General features: G+C 36.4%; 1 protein-coding gene across 3 annotated transcripts in view; it reads left to right on the top strand.

The window, feature by feature from the left end:
* AUH (AU RNA binding methylglutaconyl-CoA hydratase) overlaps positions 1 to 25,701 on the top strand; it is a 163,603-nt gene that overhangs the window by 15,304 nt on the left and 122,598 nt on the right. For 2 of the 3 annotated variants that reach the window (XM_007193421.3, XM_057548727.1), the window contains exons 2-3: positions 4,027 to 4,094; positions 4,206 to 4,293. The exons of the other annotated variant lie outside the window; for it this stretch is intronic. In XM_007193421.3, coding sequence (XP_007193483.2) covers positions 4,027 to 4,094; positions 4,206 to 4,293 — 156 coding nt within the window. The remainder of the gene's footprint in view (positions 1 to 4,026; positions 4,095 to 4,205; positions 4,294 to 25,701) is intronic. 3 annotated transcript variants of the gene reach the window in all.

Raw genomic sequence — 25,701 nt, 5'->3', positions numbered from 1 at the left:
GGGGCTTCCCTGGTGGCGCAGTGGTTGAGAGTCTGCCTGCCAATGCAGGGGACACGGGTTCGAGCCCTGGTCTGGGAAAATCCCACATGCCGCGGAGCAACTGGGCCCGTGAGCCACAACTACTGAGCCTGCGCGTCTGGAGCCTGTGCTCCGCAACAGGAGAGGCCGCGATAGTGAGAGGCCCGCGCACCGCGATGAAGAGTGGCCCCCGCTTGCCGCGACTAGAGAAAGCCCTCGCACAGAAACGAAGACCCAACACAGCCAAAAATAAATAAATAAATAAATTAATTTAAAAAAAAAGATATTCAGTCTTTAAAAAAAAAAAAAAAAGAATACACATTCTGTTGGACCTAGAAATTCCACTTCTTGATAGCTGTCAGAGAAATATTTATTGTACAGAAAAGAAATCTTCAAGAATGTTGATTGCAGCATTGCAGTATTTTAGGAAAATGCTCATGAAAAGGAAACGAAATAATGGAAATTCATTTCACAGAATATTATGAATTAAAAGGAATGTCTTGATGTAGAAAGATCTTTAAGGCCAAATTAAGTAAATAAAGGAAATATGTATGAAACTATTTACGTAGAACAGCGTCAACAGAAAATACTCTGTGGTCCCATTTATGTAAAATAGCAACAATAAGCAAAACTATAGTCCCAACTCTATTTCTGTATGTAAATATATTTTGTGGAAGGTTACATATCAGCAGATTACTATGGCTACCTCTGGGGAGGAGAATGGAATGGGTCCAGGGAAGGAGGACTTTCACTTGGGGTGTATCACTTCAATTTTGTATGAGCAAAGTGTATTCATATATATATATATTTTTAAGTCCCAGCTGAGTCACTTTGTTCATCTTTCAGTTTTGTGAGCTCTCTAGAGCAGGGTTGATGCTGTAATATGAACTTGTTGAAGATTCACCAAGAATTTTATGATATTTTGTCAAAAGACAGGAAAAGTCTGAAACAGGAATTTAATAACCTTAATAACCTAGCAAACTTGTTTTGGCTAGGCTATGTGATGAGGATGCATGATAATTGAGTTATTGAGAAGTTGTTAATTGTGAAATAAAGTGGGGCAGTTACAAAATGAAAACAATAGGCCCTGCAGAATAAAGTAAGGTTTTATTCCATTTTGGGGTATCAGTAACTTACTGATACATTTGGTGGGACAGTTGTTAGGCACAGGATGATTCGTTTTAAATTACAGAGCTGATTTCCAACTGTTTGAGGTAGAAGTGCTCAAAACATCAGGCCTCAAACATGGGACCAAAACCACTGGAATTAACTATGGTAGAAGCATTTTGATGGCACTTTACAATTTAGTAATAATGTCAACAGTATCCTATCTAGCATCTATTCATTATGGTAACACTTTAATTATTGCATCAAAGTGTTTGCAGAAGGGACAATAATAATTAAATGCTTATGTTGAAAGCTTTTCATATGTTTTACCATATGATCCTCACAACCGTCCCACAGAGTTTGGAACTATTAGTATCTTCACTTAACAGGGTAAGAAACTGAGGGTCAGAGAGGTTAAGTGACTGTCCAGTGTCACATAGCTAGTGGCAGACTGGGATTTCAGTCCCAGCAGTCCGACCTCAGAGCCTGCATTCTTAGCCTGTACCCTTAGAGTTGATAACCAGCTTGGGTGTCTCAAAGGCACTTCAGATTCACTTTAATTCAAAACTGAACTCATGAACCTTATCCCCCGGCACCCTCACCTTGGTGTTTTTTATGGTTCTCTGTCTCATTGAATGTCATCTTCTTTTCATCCAGTTGCTGAAGCCAAAACTTTATTAGACACTCCTAATACCTCCTTTCAATGCATTCAGTCCTCAATCCAGTCAATCATTAACTCATTTTACATTTACCTCTTGAATAGCTCTTGAATCCTTTCACTTCCTTCTACTTCTAACTCAGCTAACCTCAGCCAAACCTATTATCTGTTGACTGGACTGCAGCTTGTGCCTGTACACTTTGGCATGGTCTCCAAATATAGAAACGAATCCTCCCCACTGGTTGTATATGTGTGTTTATACAATACTTAAAACTCTCTCAGTGGTTACTCCTTATTTTTTAACAGGGCCTGTAATGACAATATCTGGCTGGTGCTGACCTCTCCTGTCATTGGGTACTCTTCTCCTCCTTCTGGCATGACTATTTTATGATTTCTCCTATGTTGTTCCTGCCTGTAATCCAGCACCCCCATCTCCCCCAATACTCATCTTCCCAATCTCAACTCAGATAGCACTGTCTTGGATAAGCTTTCCCTGACTATCCCTGTTTGCCCCCAGACCATATCAATTCTGGTTACAAATTACTGTAACACCGTTCAGAGCATGTAAACCATTTTGAATTGTATATTTCTATGATTTTTTTTATTGATGTTTGTCTTTCCTTTTTAGACTATAGTTCCTTGAAGGCTGAGCACCATAATGTGTACTCAGTACATTTGAATGAATTAATATCTAGTCTTAACCACTTGGTTTTCTTCTGAGGAAACTAAAGCATGAACAGTGTAGCACATTCTCATTTTTCCTTCAAGTGTGGAGTTAGATTGCTATTTACTAGCTGAAGGTAGTTACTTAACCTCCTCAAGTCCCAATTATTTTATCTGTTCCACAAGGATAAAAACAGTACCTACCTCTTAGGTTGCTTTGGGGATTACGTAAGTCAATAAATGTAAAGTGCTGGGAACAGTGTTCAGCACATAATAAAGGACTCAATTAGTGGTAGCTGTTGTTATTAGTATTGGGACCTACCCAAGGTCATTCAGCTGTTTAATGCAGAGCCTGCCCTAGAAACCAGTTCTCCTTCATGATTTTCTCCTTACTGATATCATTGGGATTTCTTGTAAATTTATTCTGCTGTGAGCCTAAGTTCGTTGAAAAATGGGTTTGCAGTTTCTTGCATAGAGAAGGCATGAGCACATTTTGTTGTCTTTGGTTTAACCCAATTACAAATAAGGATTACCCCTTTCCCTCTGCCCCTCAACCCCCTCTCCCTCCCCACCTCAATCCGCCCCCCCCCCGCTCCCCCCCCCCCCCCCCCCCCCCCGCACAACCTTGCCCCATCTGGTGGAAGGCATGTTTGTTATACAAGGAAAATTTGAGCTTCCTTGGGGGACAAGAAGGTCGGGTACAAGTTTTAGAGGACTTTGAATATCAAATTAAGGTCTTTGAACTCGGGTATTTTGGAAATAAGAAATAATTAAAGGATTTTAAACAGGGGGTGAATTCTATGCATGGAATTGGTTTTAGAAAATTGATCCGACTACAGCAATTGGAATGGGAGGCTGGATTTAGATGATGCTCTCTGATAAGATTAGGGAAGTTAGGAGGGAGAGCTGGGCTTTGTAGGAGAAAGAATGAACTTCCTGTAGATTCAGGTTGAATTGCTTGTTGGAATTCTAAGTGGAGGTGACTTCAGGTTAAGTACATGGGACAGAGCCAGGAGAGAAACCTAGGATGAAAATACTGAAAGCTATGTAGTAGGACAAAAAGAGTATTAATAGCTGGTGTACTAGCAAAAAAGCTGATCCCACAATGCTTGCCTGTGAGAAGGAATTGTTAGCTATTGTGTACTTCTGTATATATTGAAGATGAAAAACTATATTTTAAATAGTATTCTGTAATTTAGAATTTTCACCAGTAAGCGTGGCCTTGGTGAATCAGTTAGTCTGATTTAATGATGTAAAATTTAGTAAAATGTGGCAGATTACCTTGGTGGTGTTTAAGGAGAGAGGAGTTGAAGGGAACATGCTGTTATAAAGTTCTTCTCTAAAAGGCTGTAGAAAAGTGAATATTAGGCATCAGATTGATTTTATAAATATATATACCACTTCTTCAAAATTATGCTTGAAAAGGAAGGTAAACATGAAAATTAGGATAAAGCTCTTGAAGTGTACCTCAAGGTGGTGTTAGATTCCTAAGTCCCAAGTCAACTAGCTGTGTATACGGGAGTCTGTACCCTGAATACGTCACTAACTCAAATGACTTTTTTTTTTTTCCCCTTAACTAGGAATTGTGGTGCTTGGAATAAACAGAGCTTATGCCAAAAATTCATTGAGTACAAATCTTATAAAAATGGTGAGTGTAAAGATTAAACTATTTGCTTCTAATATTAAGATACAGTGTTGATATCAATCTGAAAATGATTTTTTCCCCCTTTTCCTTCTTACCCTCCCTGTTTCTGTTTAGCTTTCAAAAGCTGTGGATGCTTTAAAATCTGATAAGAAAGTACGGACCATAATAGTCAGAAGTGAAGTCCCAGGCATATTCTGTGCTGGTATGTAAATAGATTAAAATTTTAAAACGAGTCTAATTTTTCCTTAGTAGTAGCCTATTTTCCATTATAAAGTGTTCCGTGGTTTGAATTCCATTAGCAACAATTCCTTTTTGTTTTTTTTACTGTTTTACAAGAAAAAAAAATGCTTTGTCAGTATTAGAAAGAAACCTTTGCAGCGTGTGGAAAAGTTGTTTTGGAAGTTGAACAATAATTTGAGCCATTAAAATATATGTTTGTAGTACATGAATAATATTTATGAAAGATGAGCTGTGCAGGAAGAATCACGTCTCCTGCTCCCAGGTGTGCTTTGTATGAAAAAAATGCTTTAATTGACTAGCAGTAGCTACCCCAGTATGGAATGTTACATATAGACACATGCTTTCTTGTTTGTAGTAGTGCCCACTCAAGTATGTGTCCACAAAGTGTACTTTTAAATTGGTATCTACAGCAGCGAAATGTTTTTTCTGCTTGTACTGTGTTACCAAAAGCCAAAGATTAAGTTGTCTTGCATTTTCCATATTTGCAAATATTTCTAAGTCTTGAGATTGAATGAATCTGTTTCAGTTAGTCAAAAATGTAGATGGTTAAATGATAAAAGATAAAAAATACTGACAACATACAGGATCATTATACTTTACTAATAAGTAAATGAAGGCAGACATTGAGGTGTAAAAAAGTTTTTTTTTCAGTAAAAATATAAATGGGATAATCCATTTGAGATAATCAGACATTTGAGGGAACAACATACAGTATTTTATTCATTCAACAAGTATTTTTTGAGCATTTAGAGTATACCCAGAGCAATGCTGGGACTGGAGGAGTATTTCTAGACAGAATGTTTTTAGTGTCTTCGTTGAGGCTGATGTTCTTCAGTTTCATTGTTAAAGGTCCTCAGGTTTTCCAAGCTTCCAACTCCATAGCTTCCCCCTTAAAATATTGCAAAGTTTTATGGTATTTAGGAACATTCAGTGTAAATGAGTTATATTTTAGCTTTTGATATAGTGTACCATACGTAAAAGGATTAGTTTTAACTTGTTTGGCAGTCAAAGAGAGTAGGATTATTATGCTCAACTGCCTGGGTGATGACAATTTGCAGTACAATCTTCTGCTTTTACATCTGTCCAACTCGAGTAACACTATCCTCCTGGTAGGATTGTTGGAGGCTTGATGTGACAATGTACATAAACACAGTGCAGTAGTCAATAAATTATAGCTGTTAATAGTTTTTATAAGGGCTTTACATATATTTAAACATTTTTTCTTAAACAATATGAAAAACTTACACTGAATTAGAATTCTTGTATCTGTGACCTTAGGATCAGGTGACTGAGTGACTGAGTCTAACTTTGTGACCGATGGCTCTGAGGTCACTGCACTCAGGTCCTCTGAGGGCTGCTGAGGGGCTTATTGGGAAGACGTTGAGTAGTTTGGGAGCTTTTAAGGAAGGCCCAATTATGTGAATGTTTGAGGAGTGATAGTGATAGTGGCAGAATGACGCTTCAGAAAGAAGAGTTGATTATAACTAGCATTACTGTCTTTTTGTTGGTAATGGGTTTTGTAATTATAACACTATAATGACTGGTAGAATTCTTTTTGTTTTACCTGTTGCTTTGCTGCCCATTGGTTTTGTGTCTCCACATTACCGATGTTCTTTGCAAAAGGCTTTAATGCTTTAGCACAGTTTACAACTATCTTTTATAGGTTGCCTTTTTGGGGACATACTAGGTAATATACCAAATGCTTTACCAGATTAACAAGTTAGCCTTGAATAGTTTTTTCCAAGGGCTTATCAAATCTATTTTCTTTGTTCTGTGTGCTTTTGCATGATCAGGATAATTTTTTCCTATGTTTTAACATAAGATTTTTTACCGTATTTTGTCCAAAAATAAAAGTTTGAATTATAGAAAAATTGGGGCAAATCATTTTAGTAACTTAGAGTATATAAATAAAACCATTCTTTCAAATTTCTCTGAAAGGTTTTCTTACGTACATTTGAAACAGGCAGTGTAGTATGTCTGTCTTTATTAATATGTACACGTTAAGTGTATTGTATGTTTAGATACACAGAATCTCTTTACATACTTAAAACGAATATTTAAACTTATTATAGCCTATAAAAATAGTAGTATAAAAATTCTAATTTTTTTCTTTTGACATTTGTTTTCTTTTATCAACATAGATGTCAGTTTCTTTTTTTTTTTTTTTATGCAGCAGGTTCTTATTAGTCATCAATTTTATACACATCAGTGTATACATGTCAATCCCAATCATCCAATTCATCACACTGCCCCCCTCCCCACCCCCCCACCCCCGCCACTTTCCCCCCTTGGTGTCCATACGTTTGTTCTCTACATCTGTGTCTCAATTTCTGCCCTGCAAACTGGTTCATCTGTACCATTTTTCTAGGTTCCACATATATGCATTAATATACGATATTTGTCTCTCTCTTTCTGACTTACTTCACTCTGTATGAGAGTCTCTAGATCCATCCATGTCTCTACAAATGACCCAATTTCATTCCTTTTTATGGCTGAGTAATATTCCATTGTACATATGTACCACATCTTCTTTATCCATTCGTCTGTCAGTGGGCATTTAGGTTGCTTCCATGATCTGGCTATTGTAAATAGTGCTGCAATGAACATTGGGGTGCATGTGTCTTTTTGAATTATTGTTTTCTCTGGGTATATGCCCAATAGTGGGATTGCTGGGTCATGAATACCAGTGATTTTTAATCTTTTGGGGTATAAGGTCTCCTTTTTAAGTTCTTAAAATTTCATGCGCTTACACATTGTAGTGGTCCTATGTTGATTGAGAAGATGTGTAATGTCAAAATGCCACTCTGGTTACAGTAATGTATTTAAATGAATTTTCTTTTACTAACCACAATGATAATCTAGATACAGAAAAATTTGTATCATAGTTATCATGGCTGTAGATGAAGTTTTCTATACATATATGCTTTCAGATACCATGCCATACCCTAGGCATGACTCCAGGTTGGGAATCGATGTTACGTTTTCTTTCTTGTGGGTTCGAACATTGCTTCTGGGTTTTTGGCTTACCTATACTTCTCTTAGAATGCTGAGAAATATCATTTTGATAGTCAAAGCTCATTGTGAAGCACTGGCTACATAGATTATATTAGAGATTGGCCTGAATGTGTGCTGTCTCCCCTGAATACTCTAGAAATTATTTTTTTATTCATTTAAAAATTTTATCTTGTTTCTTACATACACACAAACACACACACAAAGAAAAACTGAAATAATTTTGCTATTTCAAAATATTTTGGAGTCAAAATTTTAATATATTACCTACAATGAAATTATGAAAAAGACCTTTTGACTAGGCTACTGCATTGTATGTAAACGTTTAATCCTAATCATCTGTTTATTTTTGTTCTTTCAGTGTTCTAACACTAAGTAGCAAAGTAGATGTGTATTGTTTTTATCATGAAAATTTTATGAGAAATTACTGAGACGGAGGATTTTTTCTCTTGAAATTCCTGAAATAGAGTATAAACAATTCTTGGTAATTGATTCCTGTGTGTAGAACTCTAAATTGAATGTTTCACTGAATTATACTAGTGTGGGTTTTTTAAAAAGTAAAGGTACTTTTGCTTCTGCTTTTGAGTTCTAGTAAATTATGTTCTGACTAAAAACTTCTCACTAAAATTGTCAATGTGCTTTATTGAATGTTGTGTTGTTCACATGGATGTAGATGTCATGACATGGTTAGATATATGGAGGCCTCTGACAAAGTTATCTAGTCAGTATTGTTTCAGAATCTTAGGTTAAGTTACATTTGTGTATTTGAATGTTAGTCCCTTAGAGAGTTTGATAAGTAAACTGAAAGGATAGATAATCCACAAATTTGTATTAGTTTAGCATAGGGTTCTTTTCTTGGAAATAAAAAAAAAAAAATCTGTGTTATAGAGGTATGAATTACTTGCAGTAAAATGTACCAGTTTTAGTACATATGTAATTGATTAGTTTTGACATGTTTATACCATGATGACAGTTGTGATATAGAACATGTTTATCCCTTAAAAAGCTTTCTTTTTTTGTTTTTAATTGAAGTATAATTGACCTATAATACTATGTTAGGTCCAGGTGCACAACATAGTGATTCATTCTATCTATATACAAAATGATCACCATGATAAGTCTAGTTACCAGTTATTAAATATTATTGACTATATTCCCCATGGTGTACATTTCATCCCTGTGACTCATTCATTTTGTAACTGGAAGTTTATACCTCTTAATCTCCCTCACCTATTTCATTCATCTCCCTACCCTCGTCCCCTTTGGCAACCACTTGTTTGTTTTCTATCTATGACTCTGTTTTTGTTTGGTTATGTTTGTTTATTTGTTTTATAGATTCTACATATAAGTGAAATCATGCAGTATTTGTCTTTCTTTATCTAACTTATTTCACTTAGCATAATGCCCTCTAGGTCTATCCATGTTCTTGCAAATGGCAAGATTTCATTCTTTTTCATGGCTGAGTAATACTCTGCTGAACATATAGGTATATGTATCACATTTTCTTTATCCATTCATTTATCAGTGGACACTTAGGTTGCTTCCATATCTTGGCTGTTGTAAATAATACTGCAATGAACATATGGGTGCATATATCTTTTTGAATTAGTGTTTTTGTTTTCTTTGGAAGGATACCAAGGAGTGAAATTGCTGGATGGTATGATAGCTCTGTTTTTAGTTTTTTGAGGAACGTCCATACTGTTTTTCATAGTGGTTGCATGAATTTATATTCTCACCAGCAGTGCACAAGGGTTCCCTTTTCTCCACATTCTCACCAACACTTGTTATTTGTTTTTTTGTTTTTTTAAAAATAATAGCCATTCTGACAGGTGTGAGGTAATATCTCACTGTGGTTTTGATTTATGTTTCCTTAATCATTAATGATTTCATGAATCTGTTGGCCATCTGTATATCTTTTTGGAAAAATGTCTATTCAGGTTCTCTGCCCATTTTTTAATCAGGGTGTTTGTGTTTTTGATGCTGAGTTGTATGAGTTCTTTGTATATTTTGGATATTAACCCATTATCAGATATATCCTTTGCAAATATATTTTCCCATTCAGTAGTTGGTCTTTTCGTTTTGTTGATAGTTTCCTTCACTGTGCAAAAGCTTTTTAGTTTGATGTAGTATCATTTGTTTATATTTGCTTTTGTTTCCTTTACCTGAGGAGACATATCCAAAAAAATATTGCTAAGACCAATGTCAAAGAGCATACCACCTATGTTTTCTTCTAGTTTTATGGTTTCAGGTATTATATTTAAGTCTTTAATTCATTTTGTGTTTATTTTTATATGTGGTGTGAGAATGTAGTCCAGTTTGATTCTTTTGCATTAGCTGTCCAGTTTTCCTGACACCATTTATTCCTACATCTTGTATTCTTTCCTCCGTTGTTGTCGATTAATTGCTAATAAAAGTGTGGGTTCATTTCTGTGCTCTCTGTTTTGTTCCATTAACCTGTGTATGTGTTTTTGTGCAGGTACCATATTGTTTTGATTACTGTAGCTTTGTAATATAGTTTGAAATCAGAGCCTGTGATACCTCTAGCTCTGTTCTTCTTTCTGAAGGTTGTATTGGCTGTTTGGGGTCTTTTGTGTTTCCATACAAATTTTAGAATTATTTGTTCTAGTTCAAATGCCATGGGGATTTTGATAGGGATTGCACTGTATCTGTAGATTGCCTTCGGTAGTATGGTCATTGTAACAATATTCTTCAAATCCATTAGCACAGTATATCTTTCCATTTGTTGGTGTTGTCTTCAATTTCTTACAGTTTTCCGAGTATAGGTCTTTTACCTCCTTGTTTAGATTTATTCCTAGATATTTTTGATGCAATTGTACATGGGATTGTTTTCTTAACTTCTCTTTCTGATAGTTTGTTGTTAGTTTATAGAAAGGTAACAGATTTCAGTATATTCATTTTGTACCCTGAAACTTTATTGAATTCACTGATGAGTTCTAATAGTTTTTTGGTGGTGTCTTTAGGACTTTCTATATATAGTATCATGTCATCTGCAAACAGTGACAGTAAATTTCTTTACATCTATTCTCCTCAGTTCACTGAACAGCTTTATGATCTATCTTGAACTCTTTATCAGATAGTTTGCTTATCTCCACTTTTCTTAATTCTTCTGGCATTTTAATTTGTTTCTTTGAAACATATTCCTTTGTTGCCTCATTTTTCTCAGTTCTCTATTTTTATTTCTGTGTATTAGGTGGGTTGGTTACATTTCCTGATCTTGGATAAGTAGCTTTATGTAGGCAATGTCCTATGGGGTCCAGCAGCACACTCCCCTCTGGTCACCAGAGCTGTATGTTCTAGGGATGCTCCCTATGTGGCAGGGCTAACTACTGTGCTGGTAGGTGGTGCAGGCCTCTGGCCTGGTTGGCTGCCAGGCTCTGCCTCATGGGTGGGGTTGGGTTCTGGGGCACCTGGTTTCAGGGCCAGGTTGTCTTAGGGCTTGTACCAGCCTGCTGGTAGGTGGTGCTGTAAAAAAATCTTTCTTATGCCCATTTGTAGTCAGTCTTTTCCCCTATTCTGACCCCCTTAAAACACTGATCTCGTTGCTCTTACCATAGTTTTTCCTCTTCTAGAATGTCCCACATATGGAATCATTCTATAGGTGGCCTTTTGTATCTGGCTTCCTTCACTTAGCATAATGCTTTGAGATTCACCCATGATATATGTTTCAGTAGTTTCACTTTATTGCTGAGTATGATTTTCATTATATTGCTCAGTATTCATTTTATATACTCATTTTATATGCTGAGTATGATTTTCATTATATTGCTCAGTATTTATTTTATATACTCATTTTATATGCTGAGTATGATTTTCATTATATTGCTCAGTATTCATTTTACATGCTGAGGAGTCCATTGCATGGATACACCACAATTTGTTTATCTGTTTAGCTGTTCATGGTCATCTGGGTTTTTCCAGTATTTTGGCTTTTATAAATATTGCTTCCATGAACAGTCACATATAAGTCATTTTGTGAACATATTTTCATTTCTCTTGGGTAAATACTTAAGAGTGGAATTATTGGGTTTTATAATAACTGTACATTTTGTTTTGTAAGAAACTCCTACTGTTTTCTAGCCGTTTTGCATTCCTGCCAGCAATGTATGAGCCTTCCAGGTGTTCCACATCCTTGTCAACACTTGATATTGTCAGTTTTTAATCTTAAACAACCTAGTGGGTATGTAGTTATATTCAGTATATCATTGTGGTTTTAGACATCATTTCTCTAATGAGTAATGATTTTGAGCATCTTTTCTGGTGCTTTTTTGTCACCTGTTTATCTTTTTTGGAGAGTGTTTATTCAGATCTTTTGCCCATGTTTTAATAGAAGTAAAAGTTTTATTAGTTATAGAGTTTCTAATATATTCTTAATACAAGACCTTTTGCTGATACATGTTTTTTAAGTATTTTTTTCTACTCTTTGGCTTGTCTTTTTTGTAACAGTTTGTTTTGAAGAACAAAAGTTTTTCAGTTGAAGTCCAATTTACTCAATTTGTTTTCTTTTATGGTTTGTTTCTGTTTTGTGACCTAAGAAATCTTGTCCTACTCCCAAGTCACAAAGACTTTCTCACACTATGTTTTCTTTCAGAATGTTTTTAGTTTTTACGTTTTATATTTAAACCTATGTTGCATTCTTAGTTAATTTTTGTTGCAAGGTGTGGATTTAGGTAATGTGGTATAATAAAATATGTATTTGATTTTTGCCTTGGGTGTCTGGCACAGAGCTCCTAAAATCCTGGGAATTTCTCTGGCATAATAGGAGTATCTTTTGCAAGTGAATGAGATGGTTCAAAGCAGGAGCCTTAGATAACCTTAAGATGGGGCTGGTTGACAGAAAAATCAATCATGGGATTAGAGGGTTAGAACTTTCAGCCCCAGTCCTCCAACTCGAGAAAGTAGAGGGGCCAAAGATGAGTTCAATCACCACTGGCCAATGATTTAATCAATTGTGCCTATAGAGTGAAAACTCCATAGAAACCTATAAACAGTGGGGTTTGGGGGAATTACCAAGTTGGTGAATGCATGGAAGTGTTGGGAGGGTGAAACCTTTGTGTCCCTCCTCCTCCATACCTTGTGCCATGTATCTCTTCCATTTGGCTGTTCCTGAGTTGTATTTTAATAATAAACTGGTAAATGTAAGTAAAGTGATTTCTTAAGTTTTGTGAGTTATTCTAATGAATTATTGAATCTGATGAGGGGTTTGTGGGGAACTCTTGAATTTATAGCTGGTTGGTCAGAAGTATGGGTGATCTCTGGGACTTATTAACTGGCATCTAAAGTGAAAGAAGTCTCATGGGACTGAGCCTTTAACCTGTAGGGTCTATGCTAATTTAGGGCGTTAGCATCGGAATTGAAGTGAATTGTTGGACATCCAGTTGTTGTCAGAGAATTGGTGAATTGGCGTAGGGGCTCCCTCCCGCCCCCCGCATTTAGTGTCAGGAATAGGATTTGCTAGACTGACTCATAGACCTCAGGGAAGTGCTTTATTTACTATTACTGGTTTATTATAAAGGCTACAACTCAGGAACATCCAAAATGGTAGAATGCATAGGGCAAGATTGAGCTGGAGGGGGTTAAGGAGCTTCCATGCCCTCTTGGACATGACACCCTCCCAAACATGTGTTCAACAGTCTAGAAGCTTCTTGAACCCAGTCGTTAATGAGTTTTTATGTAGGTTTCATTACATAGCCACAGTTGATTAAATCATTGGCCATTAGTGATTGAACTCAATCTCTGGTTCCTCTACCCTCCCCAGAGACTGAGGGGTAGGGATAAAAGTTCCAACCTCTAATCATGGCTTGGTCCTTTTCGTGACCAGCCTCCATCCTAAAACTATTAAGGGGCCCTCTAGCAGTTATCTCATTAACATAAGCTCAGGTATGTTTGAGAGGGGCTCAGTATGAATAAAAATAAAAAATACTTCTATCACTCAGGAAATTCCAAGCGTTTTAAGAGCTCTGTGCCAGGATCTCATGACAAAGACCAAATATATTTTTATTATATATTATAAAGTATATCCAATTCTTTCAGCACCATTTATTGAAGACTAACTTTTCATCCATTGAATTATCTTAGGACCTTTCTAAAAAAATCAGTTGACCATATATGTTTGAGTTATACCCAGGCTCTCTGTGCTCTTCACTGCCTCAATTACTGTGTACAGTCTTGAACATGCTTGGCTAAATTTATTCCTAAATATTGCATATTTTTGATGATACTGTAAAGTGACCTTTCTTAATTTAGACTCCTGATTTTTATTGCCAGGCTATGGAAATACAATTGATTTTTATATGTTGACTGTATCCTGCAACCATATTAAACTCACTTTTTAGTTCTAGGAATTTTTTTGTAGATTCCTTGGGGTTTTCTATGTAGATATTCAAGTCATATGCAAATTAAAAGACAGTTTTACTTTTTCCTTTCCATTATGTTGGCCTTTTGTTTTATTCTTATCTTATTACATCAGTTAGAACCTTTATTACAGTGTTGAATAAAAGTGGTGAGAATGTTAGGGGGAAGGCATTTAGTCTCTCACCACTAAGTATAATTTAGCTGTAGTTTTTTCACTTATGTACTTTACTAGGGTGAAAAAGTTTCTATTCCCAATTTTGTGAGGGTTTTTTTTTGTTTGTTTTTTAAATCATGAATTGGTGTTGAATTTTATCAAATCTTTTTTTGTTTTTGCTTTTATTAAGATGATCATATCATTTTTCAGTCTTTTAATATGGTGAATTGATTGATCTTCAAATATGAAACAACCTTGTATTCCTGGAATGCACCCTTCTTGATCATGATGTATTATTGTTTTTATATATTGCCAGAGTTGGTTTGCCAAAATTTTATTGAGGAATTTTGCAACTTTGCTCATAAGGGAAATTTGTTTGTAGCTTTCTTTTCTTGCACTGTTTGTGTCTGTTTTTGGTGTCAAGGTATTGCTGGTCTCATAAAATGAATTGGAAAATGTTGCAATTTTGTTTCTTCTATTTTGCTGGAAGAACTTGTGTAGAATTGGTATTATTTCTTTGTTTGGTAAAAAGCACCAACAAAACCATCTGGTCTAGGAGTTTTCTTTGTGGGAAGATTTTTAACTATGAATTTAATTTCTTTAGTAAATATAGGACTATTCAAGTGATCCATTTCTTTTTAAGTTTTGATAAATTATGTCTTTTAAGGAAATCATCTGTTTTATCCAAGTTTCCAAATTTATTGGCATGAAGTTGTTCATAATATTCACTTATTATCCTTTTAATGTCTATTGAATCTAAATATAGTGATGGTTCCTTTTTCTTTTTTTTTTAAAATTTATTTATTTATTTTTGGCTGTGTTGGGTCTTCGTTTCTGTGCGAGGGCTTTCTCTAGTTGCGGCGAGCGGGGGCCACTCTTCATCGCGGTGCACGGGTCTCTCACTATCACGGCCTCTCTTGTTGCGGAGCACAGGCTCCAGACGTGCAGGCTCAGCTATTGTGGCTCACGGGCCTAGCTGCTCCGCGGCATATAGGATCTTCCCAGACCAGGGCTCGAACCCGTGTCCCCTGCATTGGCAGGCAGATTCTCAACCACTGCGCCACCAGGGAAGCCCTCATTTTTGATATTGATAACTTGTGTCTTTTTTCTTAAAAGTTCTGTCAAAACATTTATTGTTTTTCTTGATCCTTTCAAAGAACTGGCTTTGGTTTCATTGATTTTTTATTTTCTTTTCTGTTTTCTATTTCATTAATTTCTTTATTATTTTCTTTCCTCTATTTTCTTTGGGTTAAATTTACTTCTCATTTTATAGCTTTGTAAGGTGGAAGCTTAGATCATTGATTTTAGTTCTTCTTTCCTAATACAAACTTTTAGTATTATAATTTTAATTTCTTCATTTCATCATGCCAGAGATGCCATTAAAAATGACTCAGAGTACTCATGGCCTTTTTGTGGAACTAATAATTATTGGTTGTTGCTAATTCATTTCTGACCTTATTTCCATTTTAAAAAATACTACTGAAATAATATTTTATGTTCTGTAGATATTATTTTCTTTTTAAGAAACAGGAAGTATATGTTAGTAATAACCTGCTGACTCATCTCTCTGCTTCCCTTCTTGCCCCACTGTATATAGTACATTCCCCACAGTGCAGCCCAAGTAATCTAAAAAATAATCACTTCATTCCCCTACTTCAAATAATTCTCAGAAATAAAGTGTGATGGGCTGAATAGTGACTCCCAAAGATGTCCATGTCCTAATCCCTGAAACCTGTGTATATGTGATCTTACAATGCAAAAGGGACATCACAGGTATGAATAAATAAAAGATCTTGAAGAGGTTATCCTGGATTATCTATTGGGGCCAATATAAAGACAGGTTCTGAATAAGGGAGAGGCAGGAGGATTAGAATTTGAGAAGAGAAATGAGAATGGGAAGAAGTTTGCAGGGAAGAGGCCCTGAGCCAAGGAATGTGGACAGCTTCTGGAAGCAGGGAAAGGCAAGGAAACTCATTCTCTAGAGCCTCAGGAATACAGCCCTGCCAACCCATTTTAGACTTCTGACCTAGAACTGTAGGATAATTCCACTAAGTTTGTAGTTATTTGTAGGGAAACTGATACCAAATGTATAAGGTCTTGCTGCTCTGGCTGCCGCACCTTCTCCTGCTTCATCTCTCACCTTTCTTGCCCTTGTCCATCCCACTTGGTCCTGCAGCCCTTGTTCTCTGTTAGACAACGCTCATTCTCCTCGCAGACTACTCAGTGTTCCCTTTGCTTGGTCTCTGCTCAAATGTCATCTCCATAGACAGTTGTTACCTTGTCATTTTAACCAAAACAGCCCTCCTTACTTCTCACTCTCTGTTACATTTTCCTATTTTAGCCTCATCTTTGTACTTCTTAGTTCCTGAATTTATTTTTTACTTGTTTGTCATCAATCTGCTTCTTCTGCAGATAAGCTCATTCCCTGGAATTGGGGCAGGTGCCCATTATCAGAAGAGTGCCTAGTCCATTGACAAATAGTTCATGGGATGAAGAATTGAAAAATTTTGGTTGTTGAGAAAGTAACATTGGCAAAGATTAAATAAAACAAGCTTATTTTTGGATTCAGTACATATACAGGTGGCTTATAGGATAAAGAGGCAGCTGGCCTTGGCTGTTCTCCCTTTGTCCCCTCTCCAGGCCTGCCCAGTTAGGTCATGCAGCCTTTGGTGGGGAGGGGGCATTGGAAGGCACTGAAGGCCACAAGAGGTCCTCAGTGTAGAAGGCCCCTCTTCTACAGGGGAGGGGCCAGGGGAGTATAAAATTAGCCCGTGACCCTGGGTCAGGTTCGGTAGAGCATCAGCAGCTAGAAAGGCAGAGCTGGAAATATTAGAAAGAAAACTGAATTTTTATCAGTCTGCTTCTGGCAATTGATATTTAGCAGCACAGTTTGCTTTCTGAGAGGGTCGCTTGGGAGCCAGAGTTAGCCTAGACTAGGGTTAGGGAAACTTTTTCAGTAAAGGGCCAGATATTTTAGGCTTTGTGGACCTCTTACAGTCTTTGCCATACTTTATTTAAAAAGATTAAAAAAATTTTTTTTACAGTGCTTTAGAAAAAAGTAGACTGTTTTTAGCTTGAGAGCCAAGTAACAACTGGGTGCAGAGTGGTCTGCAGGCTGTACTATTCTTACCCCTGGTCCAGACTCGATTCCTTTTTCTCCTCTGCTTGGCTGAGTCCATTTCCTGAGACCTGGCCCCTCACCTGTAGCTGGAGAAGCCAGGCTGAGTTCTGTTGAGCTCCACAGGAAGATGTTAAGATGCCTGACCTGTGGAAGCTGTGTTGTGTCTCTTAACATACTTTAAAAGTGCCTTTTTCTCTTGTGCGATCGATGAATGATCCTGCAGACAACTCTGCAACTCACAGTTGTACAAATATTTTTTTCACTGATATCATCATTTGGATGAATGCTAGATTTGAAGGCTACGACCAGTTAGGATTATTTTGAGGTTTAGGGTTCCTGGAAACCTCCTGATTAGAATTTCCATTTGAATAACTTAGGACTTTGGGGGGCAAAATAAGATTTGAGAGATGGAGGTAGTCAGTATTTTCACATTCTCTAAAATAAAAATAAAGCCAACATGATTAACACATTAAGTAACAATATAATTTATTCATTTTAAATATCTGTGATACTATTATAGACTTGTTATCTCTTCCTGACTGTAAACCTCTGGTCATTCTCTTCTCTTGAATTCTATGAAATACCTCTGTAAATTGGTTTTGTTTTTCTACAGATAGGACAGCCCTTACTGGGTGTCTTTCTTAAAGTGTCGTTTTGTTCTAGCAGGCAATTATTCTCCTGGAGGATCTGCTTGACCCTTTTAAGGCTCGTTTTTAAAGTTTCTGATGTCTTTACTAAATGCCTGGGGTGTTCTGTACATTTTCATGCTTCTTGCTGGTCATACGTGAACATCAGGAGTTGTTCAGACCACAGCTCCCTGTTGATGTTCTTTCTTTGATAATTACCTATGAAATGATAATTGCCTCAGCTTAAAGCTTAAGGGAACCCCATACAGATTATTAGAGCTCTCTCTGTGAGAGGCTGTCTTCTCTCTGGTTCCCTGTCCTTCAAATTCCAGCCACCCAGCCTCCCCTGCCCTCTCATGTCCGTGTATCAGCAAGACCAGTGTTGTTCTGTTTAGATCTCCCTGCCTTGCACCCCAGCCTGTAAAGTGCCTTCAGAAAGAAAGCTGGAACAGTCAGTGGGCTCCCAGATCAGTCTGTCACTACCTGTTGATCAACATCTGAAAGATATTTCATATATATTGAACGAAGAAGGGCTAGTAGTCCAGTACCACTCACTCCACCATAGTCAGAAATGGAAGTCTCCAGTTCCTCTAATGGGGAATGCTATTTAAGAACCAACATCTGGGGCTAAACATGCTCATTGTTCCTTGGGTGTCTGCTTCTTGGCCCTTTTACTGGGCAGAGCTAAGAAATATGTAGATAAATAAATTAGATTTTATATATATATATATACACATACTTATGTCAAGGTCTGTATTTATATATTGAAAGCCATGAGTTCATACTGATAACTCCATTTCCAGTTCACCACAGGATTCATTCTCATTCTCTCCCATTCTGTATATGTATTATATGCAGTATATTTACTCATTTGCTCAGTCCTCTTGTAATGCAGAAAATAGTTTCAAAATTGCTGATCCATACCACTGTGATAAACACACTTTCTAACTAGAGTTTGATAGAGTATTTATGTCTTTAGACTGAGGGTATAGAGTAAAAATACTGTGTTGAAAAGTTATTTACATTATTTCCCCTTCAGTTAATTATGTTCGATTCATATGAAGTAAAATTAGATTTCCTCACTCTTGTTTGAGTATGTGAAGTATCAAAACAATTTCAAAAGTCAAAACTATTCATGGAAGTGTTACTACTCACTTCCTCCCTCTAATCCCTTCCGATTCCCACCCTTGAGGGTGTTAATGAATCTCATTAGTTTCTAGTTTATCCATCATATGTTTCTTGTTGCAAAATTAAGGGTGTACTTGTTTACCTATTTCCATTCTTGTACAAGTAGGATTCTATACGTACTCTTTTGCACTTTACTTTTTTTCAGTTAACAATATATCCTAGAAATCATTACATATTAGTTCGTAGAAGTGTCATGATAGCTAGAAGTGGGTTAATGAGACTTTTTCAAGATGGAGATACTCTCCCAGTTTGCTTGCTGATGAAACTGATCCTGATCCTGTTGAGAGGGAGAAGTGACATGACTTTAGAAGAGAAGCCTTCAAGGACTTCCCTGGTGGTCCAGTGGTTAAGACGCCATGCTTCCACTGTAGGGGGCGTGGGTTCCATCCCTGGTGGGGGAGCTAAGATCCCACATGCCATGCAGTGCAGCTTAGGAAAAAAAAAAAAAAAAGTCTTCAAGCAAGCCAGGGGTCCTGGGATGCTGGGCAGAATGGAGGTTTTGGGTTTTGGTTCGTGAAAGGACACTTCGCTGTGAGGAAGAATGAAGCCCTATTTATTAGAGCCTCGAATTCTGATAAAATCCTTTTCTTTAAATGGGGAGTTGCTATAAATGACTTTGAGGAAAATTTGCTATGTAGATTTTAAAAAACTAAATATTTTTTTAGAGCAGTTTTGGGTTCACAGCAAAATTGAGGGGAAAGTACAGAGATTTCCAGTATACCCCCTGCCTCCACTTATGAATAGCCTCTCTCACTAGCAACATCCTCCACCTGAGTGGTACATTTGTTACAACTGATTAACCTACATGGTTACAAGTGAGTAACTTTACACAAGGGTTCACTCTTGGTGTTGTGCATTCTATGGGCTTAGACAGATGTAAAATGAAATGTATCCACCATTATAGTATCATACATAGTATTTTCACTGCCCTAAAAGTCCTCTGTGCTCTGCCTATTCATCCCCTTCACCCTCACAACTGCTGATCTTTCTACTGTCTTCATGCTTTTACCTTTCCCAGAGTGTCCTATAGCTGTTATCATACAGTATGCAGCTTTTTCAGATTGTCTTCTTTCAGTTAGTACTATTCATTGACATTTTCTTCATGTCGTTTCATGCCTTGATAACTCATTTCTTTTTATTGCTGAATAATATTCCACTGTATAGACGTATCACAATTTGTTTATCCATTTACCTACTGAAGGACACCTGGGTTGCTTCCAAGTGTTGGTGATTGTGAATAAAGCTACTGTACACAACTGTGTGCAGATTTTTAAGTGGACATAGTTTTCAACTCCTTTGGGTAACTGCCAAGGAGCACGATTGCTGGACCGTATGATGAGAGTCTGTTTAGTTTTATAAGAATTTGCCAAACTATCTTCCAAAGTGGCTGTACCATTTTGCCTTCCTACTGGCAATGAAAGAATTTCTGTTGCTCTACATCCTCGCCAGCATTTGGTGTTGTCAGTGTTCCAGATTTTGGCTATTCTAATGAGTGTGTAGTGGTATCTCTGTTGTTTTAATTTGCATTTCTATGATGACATATATGTGGAGCATCTTGTCATAGGCTTATTTACCATGTACATATCTTCTTTGGTGAGGTGTCAAGGTTTTTGGCTCAGTTTTTAAATGAATTGTTTTTTCTTATTGTTGAGTTTTAAGAGTTCTTTGTATATTTTAGATAATATTCCTTTATCAGATGTGTCTTTTGCGAATAGTTTGTCGCAGTCTGTTGCTTGTCTTCTCATTCTCTTGACTTCTTTTTTTGCATAGCATAAATTTTTTGTTTTGATGAAGTCCAGCTTATCCATTATTTCTTTCAAGGATTGTGCCTTTAATGTCATATCTGTACATTGAATTTATAGATCAAATTGGGGAGAACTGACATCTTAACCATACTGAGTTGTCCTATCCATGAACGTGGACTATCTCTCCGCTTATTTAGTTCTTCTTTGATTTTTTTTCATAAGTTTTGTAGTTTTCCTTGTGTGGATCTTGTACATATTTTGTTAGATTTATATCTAAGTGTTTCATTTTTTGAGATGCTGATGTAAGCATTTTTAATTTCAAATTTCACCTGTGTATTGTTGATTATAGAAAAGCAGTTGATTTTTATATATTAACCCTGAATTCTGCAACCTTGGTATAATTGCTTATTAGTTCCAGGAATTTTTTTGTTGATTATTTTGGATTTTCTACGTAGTAGACAATCGTATCATCTGAACAATGACAGTTTTATGTCTTCCTTCCCAGTCTGTATTACCTTTTATTTCCTTTTCCTGCCTTATTGCATTAATAAGGATTTCCAGTATGACATTGAAAAGGAGTGCCTTTTACCTGATCGTAGTGCAGAAGCTTCTAGTGTCTCATCTTTAATTATGATGTTAGCTGTAGGTGTTTAATAAATATTCTTTATCAAGTTGAGGAAGTTCCCTTGTATTCCTAGTTTATTGAGATTGGGTATCATGAATGGGTATTAAATTTTGTCAAATGCTTTTCTTGCATTTATTAATATGATCATGTAATTTTTTTTTTAAGCCTGCTGATGTAATGGATTCTTTTAATTGATTTTTGAGTGCTGAGCAGCCTAGTATACCTGGGATAAATCCCACTTAGTTGTGTTGTTTAATTCTTTTTATACACTGTTGGTTTCAATTTGCTAATACTTTATTGAGGATGTTTGCATCTGTGTTCATGAGAGATACGGGTTTGTAGTTTTCTTGTAATGTCCTTCTGGTTTTGGTATTAAGGTGTTGCTGGTCTCATAGAATGAGTTAGGAACTATTCCTTATGCTTCTGTACTGTGAAAGAGATTGTAGAAAATTGGAATACAGTTAACCCTTGAACAACACGGGTTTGAACTGTACAGATCCACTTATACACAGATATTTTTTGGTAGTAAATAGTAAAACCCTATGTGGTCCGTGGTTGGTTGAATCCATGGATGCATAGGAACTGTGGGTCCAGAGGGCTGACTATAAATTATACACAGATTAACCTCTGTGTTGTTCAAGGGTCAACTGTAATTTCTTCCTAAAATTTTTGGTAGAAATTTACCACTGAACCCTTCTGGACCTGGTGCTTTCTGTTTTGGAAGGTTATTTATTGATTCAATTTTTTAAATAGACATAGTCACATTCAGATTATCTGTTTCTTCTTGTGTGACTTTGGGCAGTTTGCATCTTTAAAGGAATTGGTTCATTTCATATAGCTTATCAAATGTGTGGGCATAGAATTGTTCATAGTATTCTTTTTTGTTATTCTTTTAACATCTGTGGGATCTGTAGCAGTGTCACCTCTTTCATTTCTGATACTAAAAATCATTTGTGTCCTCTTTCCTTTTTCCTTCATAAGTATGGCTAGAAGCTTATTTATTATATTGATCTTAAGGAACCAGCGTTTTTTGTTGTTGTTGATTTTCTCTGTTGTTTTTTGTTTTCAATTTCATAATTTCTGTTTTATTATTATTTCTTTCTTCCGCTTACTTTGGATTTGATTTGCTCTTTTTCTAGTGTATTGATTTTAGATATTCTTTCATAACATATGCATTCAGTGGTGTATAAATTTTCCTCTAAGCGCTGCTTTTTCTGTATACCACAGATTTCGATAAATTGTGTTTTCGTTTTCATTTACTTCAAAATATTTTAAAATTTCTCTTGAGATTTCTTTTATTTATTTATTCATTTATTTTTATTGAATGAAATATTTTTTAAAATTGTATAGTGCTTGAGATTTCTTCTTTGACTCGTATTATTTAGAAGTGTGTTGTTTAATCTCTGAGTGTTTTGGGATTTTCCGGTTATTTTTCTGTTCTTGATTTCTTGTTGAATTCTCTTGTGGACTGAGAGTAGACATTGTATGATTTTTTTCTTTAAAATTTGTTAAGGTGTGCTTTATGGCCCCAAATGGGGCCTATCTTGGTGAATGTTCCATGTGAGCTTCAGAAGAATGTGTATCCTGCTGTTGTTGGATGAAATAGGCTATAAATGTCAGTTATATCCAGTTGATTGATGGTGTTGTTGAGTTCAATTACGTCTGTACTGGTTCTCTGCTTACTGGATCTGTCCATTTCTGATAGAGATATATTGAAATTTTAATTATGATAATGGATTCTTCTGTTTTTCCTTGCAGTTCTATCAGTTTTTGCCTCACGTAGTTTGATGCTTGGTTGTTATATGTGTTAAGGATTGGGATGTGTTCTTGGAGATTTGACCCCTTTATCATTATGTAATGCCCTTCTTTATTGCTGATAGCTTTCTTGGCTTTGAAGTATGTGTGTCTGAAATTAATATAGCTATTCTTGCTTTCGATTAGTGTTAGCATGGTATGTTTTTCTCTATCAATTTATATGTGTGTTTATATTTAAAGTGGATTTCTTGTAGTCATATGTAGTTCAGTGTTTTTTTTAATCAGCTCTGACAATCTCTGTCTTTTTATTGCTGCATTTAGACATTGATATTCAGAGTGATCATTGATATAGTTGAATTAATATCTACCAAATTAGTTACTGTTTTCTATTTGTTGCCCTTGTTCTTTGTTCCTTTTTATTTCTTCTTCTCTTTTTTGCCTTTTGTGGTTTTCAAAAGGCATTGAGCATTTTATGTAATTCCATTTTCTCTCATTTCTTAGCATGTCAGTTATATTTCCTTTTTTTACTTTTTTTTTATTGTTGCTCTAGAGTTTGCAATATACATTTATGGTTAATCTGAGTCCACTTTCAAATAATACTGCTTTATGGGTAGTGTGATACATTATAATAACAAAATAATCCTAATTCTTCCCTTCCATCCTGTGTAGTAGCTATTAATTGTTTCTCTTATATATGTTTATACATATATAGGCACACATACACATATATATGTAAGATATATCCAAAGGTAAACATAATCAAATACTATTATTATTTTGAACACATTGTTCCCTGTTAGGTCAATTAAGAATAAGAAAAGTAAAACTTTTTATTTTACCTTCACTTATTCTTCTTTGATGCACTTTCTTTATGTAGATACAAGTTTCTGACTATAATTTTCCTTCCCTCTAAAGAACTTTTTTTTTTTTAATATTTCTTGCAAGGCAGGTCTGTTGGCAACATATTTCCTCAGTTTTTGTTTATCTGATAAAGTTTTTTTTTAATAAATTTATTTAATTTTATTTTTGGCTGCATTGGGTCTTCGTTGCTGCATGTGGGCTTTCTCTAGTTGCAGCAAGTGGGGGCTACTCTTCGTTGTGGTGCGTGGACTTCTCATTGCAGTGGCTTCTTTTGTTGCAGAGCACTGGCTCTAGGCGCGCGGGCTCAGTAGTTGCGGCTCATGGGCTCTAGAGAGGTGCAGGCTTAGTAGTTGTGGCGCACGGGCTTAGTTGCTCTGTGGCATGTGGGATCTTCCTGGACTAGGGCTCGAACCTGTGTCCCCTGCATTGGCAGGCAGACTCTTAACCACTGTGCCACCAGGGAAGCCCCTCTGATAAAGTTTTTATTTCTCCTTCGCTTTTGAAGGATAATTTCACAGGTACAGAATTCTAGGTTTGGTATTCTTTTTCTCTCAACACTTTAAATATTTCACTCCACTCCTTGCTTGCATGGTTTCTGAGGAGATGTCAGATGTAATTCTTATCTTTGTTCTTTTATAGGTAAGATGTATTTTTCCTCTGGCTTCTTTCAGAATTTATGTTTGACTTTTTGGTAGTTTGAAAATATGCCTAGGTGGTTTTTTTTTTAATTTGTTGGTTGCTTGGTTTTTGCATTGGTGTTCTTGGTGTTCTCTGCCTGGTTTTCGCTGAGCTTTCTGGATCTGTGGTTTGGTGTCTGACATAAATCTGGGGAAATTCTCAGTCATAATTGTTCCAGATTATACCTTTTGTAGTTGTCCCTCAGTCCTTTGATGTTGGTGTTTTTGTTTTTGTTTTTTGTTTTTCAGTCTTTGTTCCCTTTTTCAGCTTTGGAATCTATTGTGACATCCTCAAGCTCAGAGATTGCTTCCTCAGCTCTGTCCTGTCTACTGAGAAGATCATCAAAGCCAGTGTTCATTTCTTTTACAAAGTTTTTGATCTCTAGCATCTCTTTTTTGTTTCTTTCTTAGGGTTTCCATCTCTGCTTGCATTGCCCATCTGTTCTTGCATGCTGCCTGCTTTATTCATTGGAGCCCTTGCATGCTGTCTGCTTTATTCATTATAACCCTTAACAATTTGTTTCAAATTCCTGGTTTATAATTCCAACATGTCTGCTACATATGGTTCTGGTGCTTGGTCTGTCTCTTTAAATCGTGTTTTTGTGATTTGGTATGCCTTTTAATATTTTCTTGATAGCCTGTCATGATGTACTGGGTAAAGGCTGTGAATAGGCCTTTAGTAATGTGGTAAGGTGCTGCGGGGAGGGGAAGTGTTCTATTGTGCTATGATTAGTTCTCAGGCTTTTAGTGAGCCTATGCCTCTGAACTGTGAACTTCACAAGTGTTTCTCAGGGTTTTTTTGCCCCCTTAGGTGGGACTGGATGACTAGAGTGGGCTAGAGTTTGATATTTCCCTTCCTCCAGGTCAGTTAGGCTTTGGTTTATCAGTTTTCCCTGAAGGCAGGCCTTGTTAAGAATAGAGTGCTCTGGTATTTCAAAATGGTTCCTTTGCCCCTTCCTCTGTCAGAAGGAGGAGGGGATTTTTCACCAGTATTTATTTTGAGAAGCTGGTTAGGCTCTTGGAGGTAAATCTCAGAAAACTGTGGGGTACCCCTAGAGTTTTTAACCCTCAGAGTTGTTCCTACTGAGCCTCCAGCAGTTCATCAATTACAGTTCAGGTTTTCTGACCCTGGCACTGGTTTCCACTGCTCCTGAGTCTCTGCTCTGGTATGTTGTGATTCTCTGTATCTGCCTGTTTGTTTCTTCAGTCTTGGGAGCAGTGGTTTGCCCTGTGT

The sequence above is a fragment of the Balaenoptera acutorostrata genome, chromosome 6 (genome assembly GCF_949987535.1).
Source record: "Balaenoptera acutorostrata chromosome 6, mBalAcu1.1, whole genome shotgun sequence".
NCBI classification, from domain to species: Eukaryota; Metazoa; Chordata; class Mammalia; order Artiodactyla; family Balaenopteridae; genus Balaenoptera; species Balaenoptera acutorostrata.
Note: the sequence above shows the minus strand (reverse complement) of the source record. Positions and strands in the feature narration are given on the sequence as shown.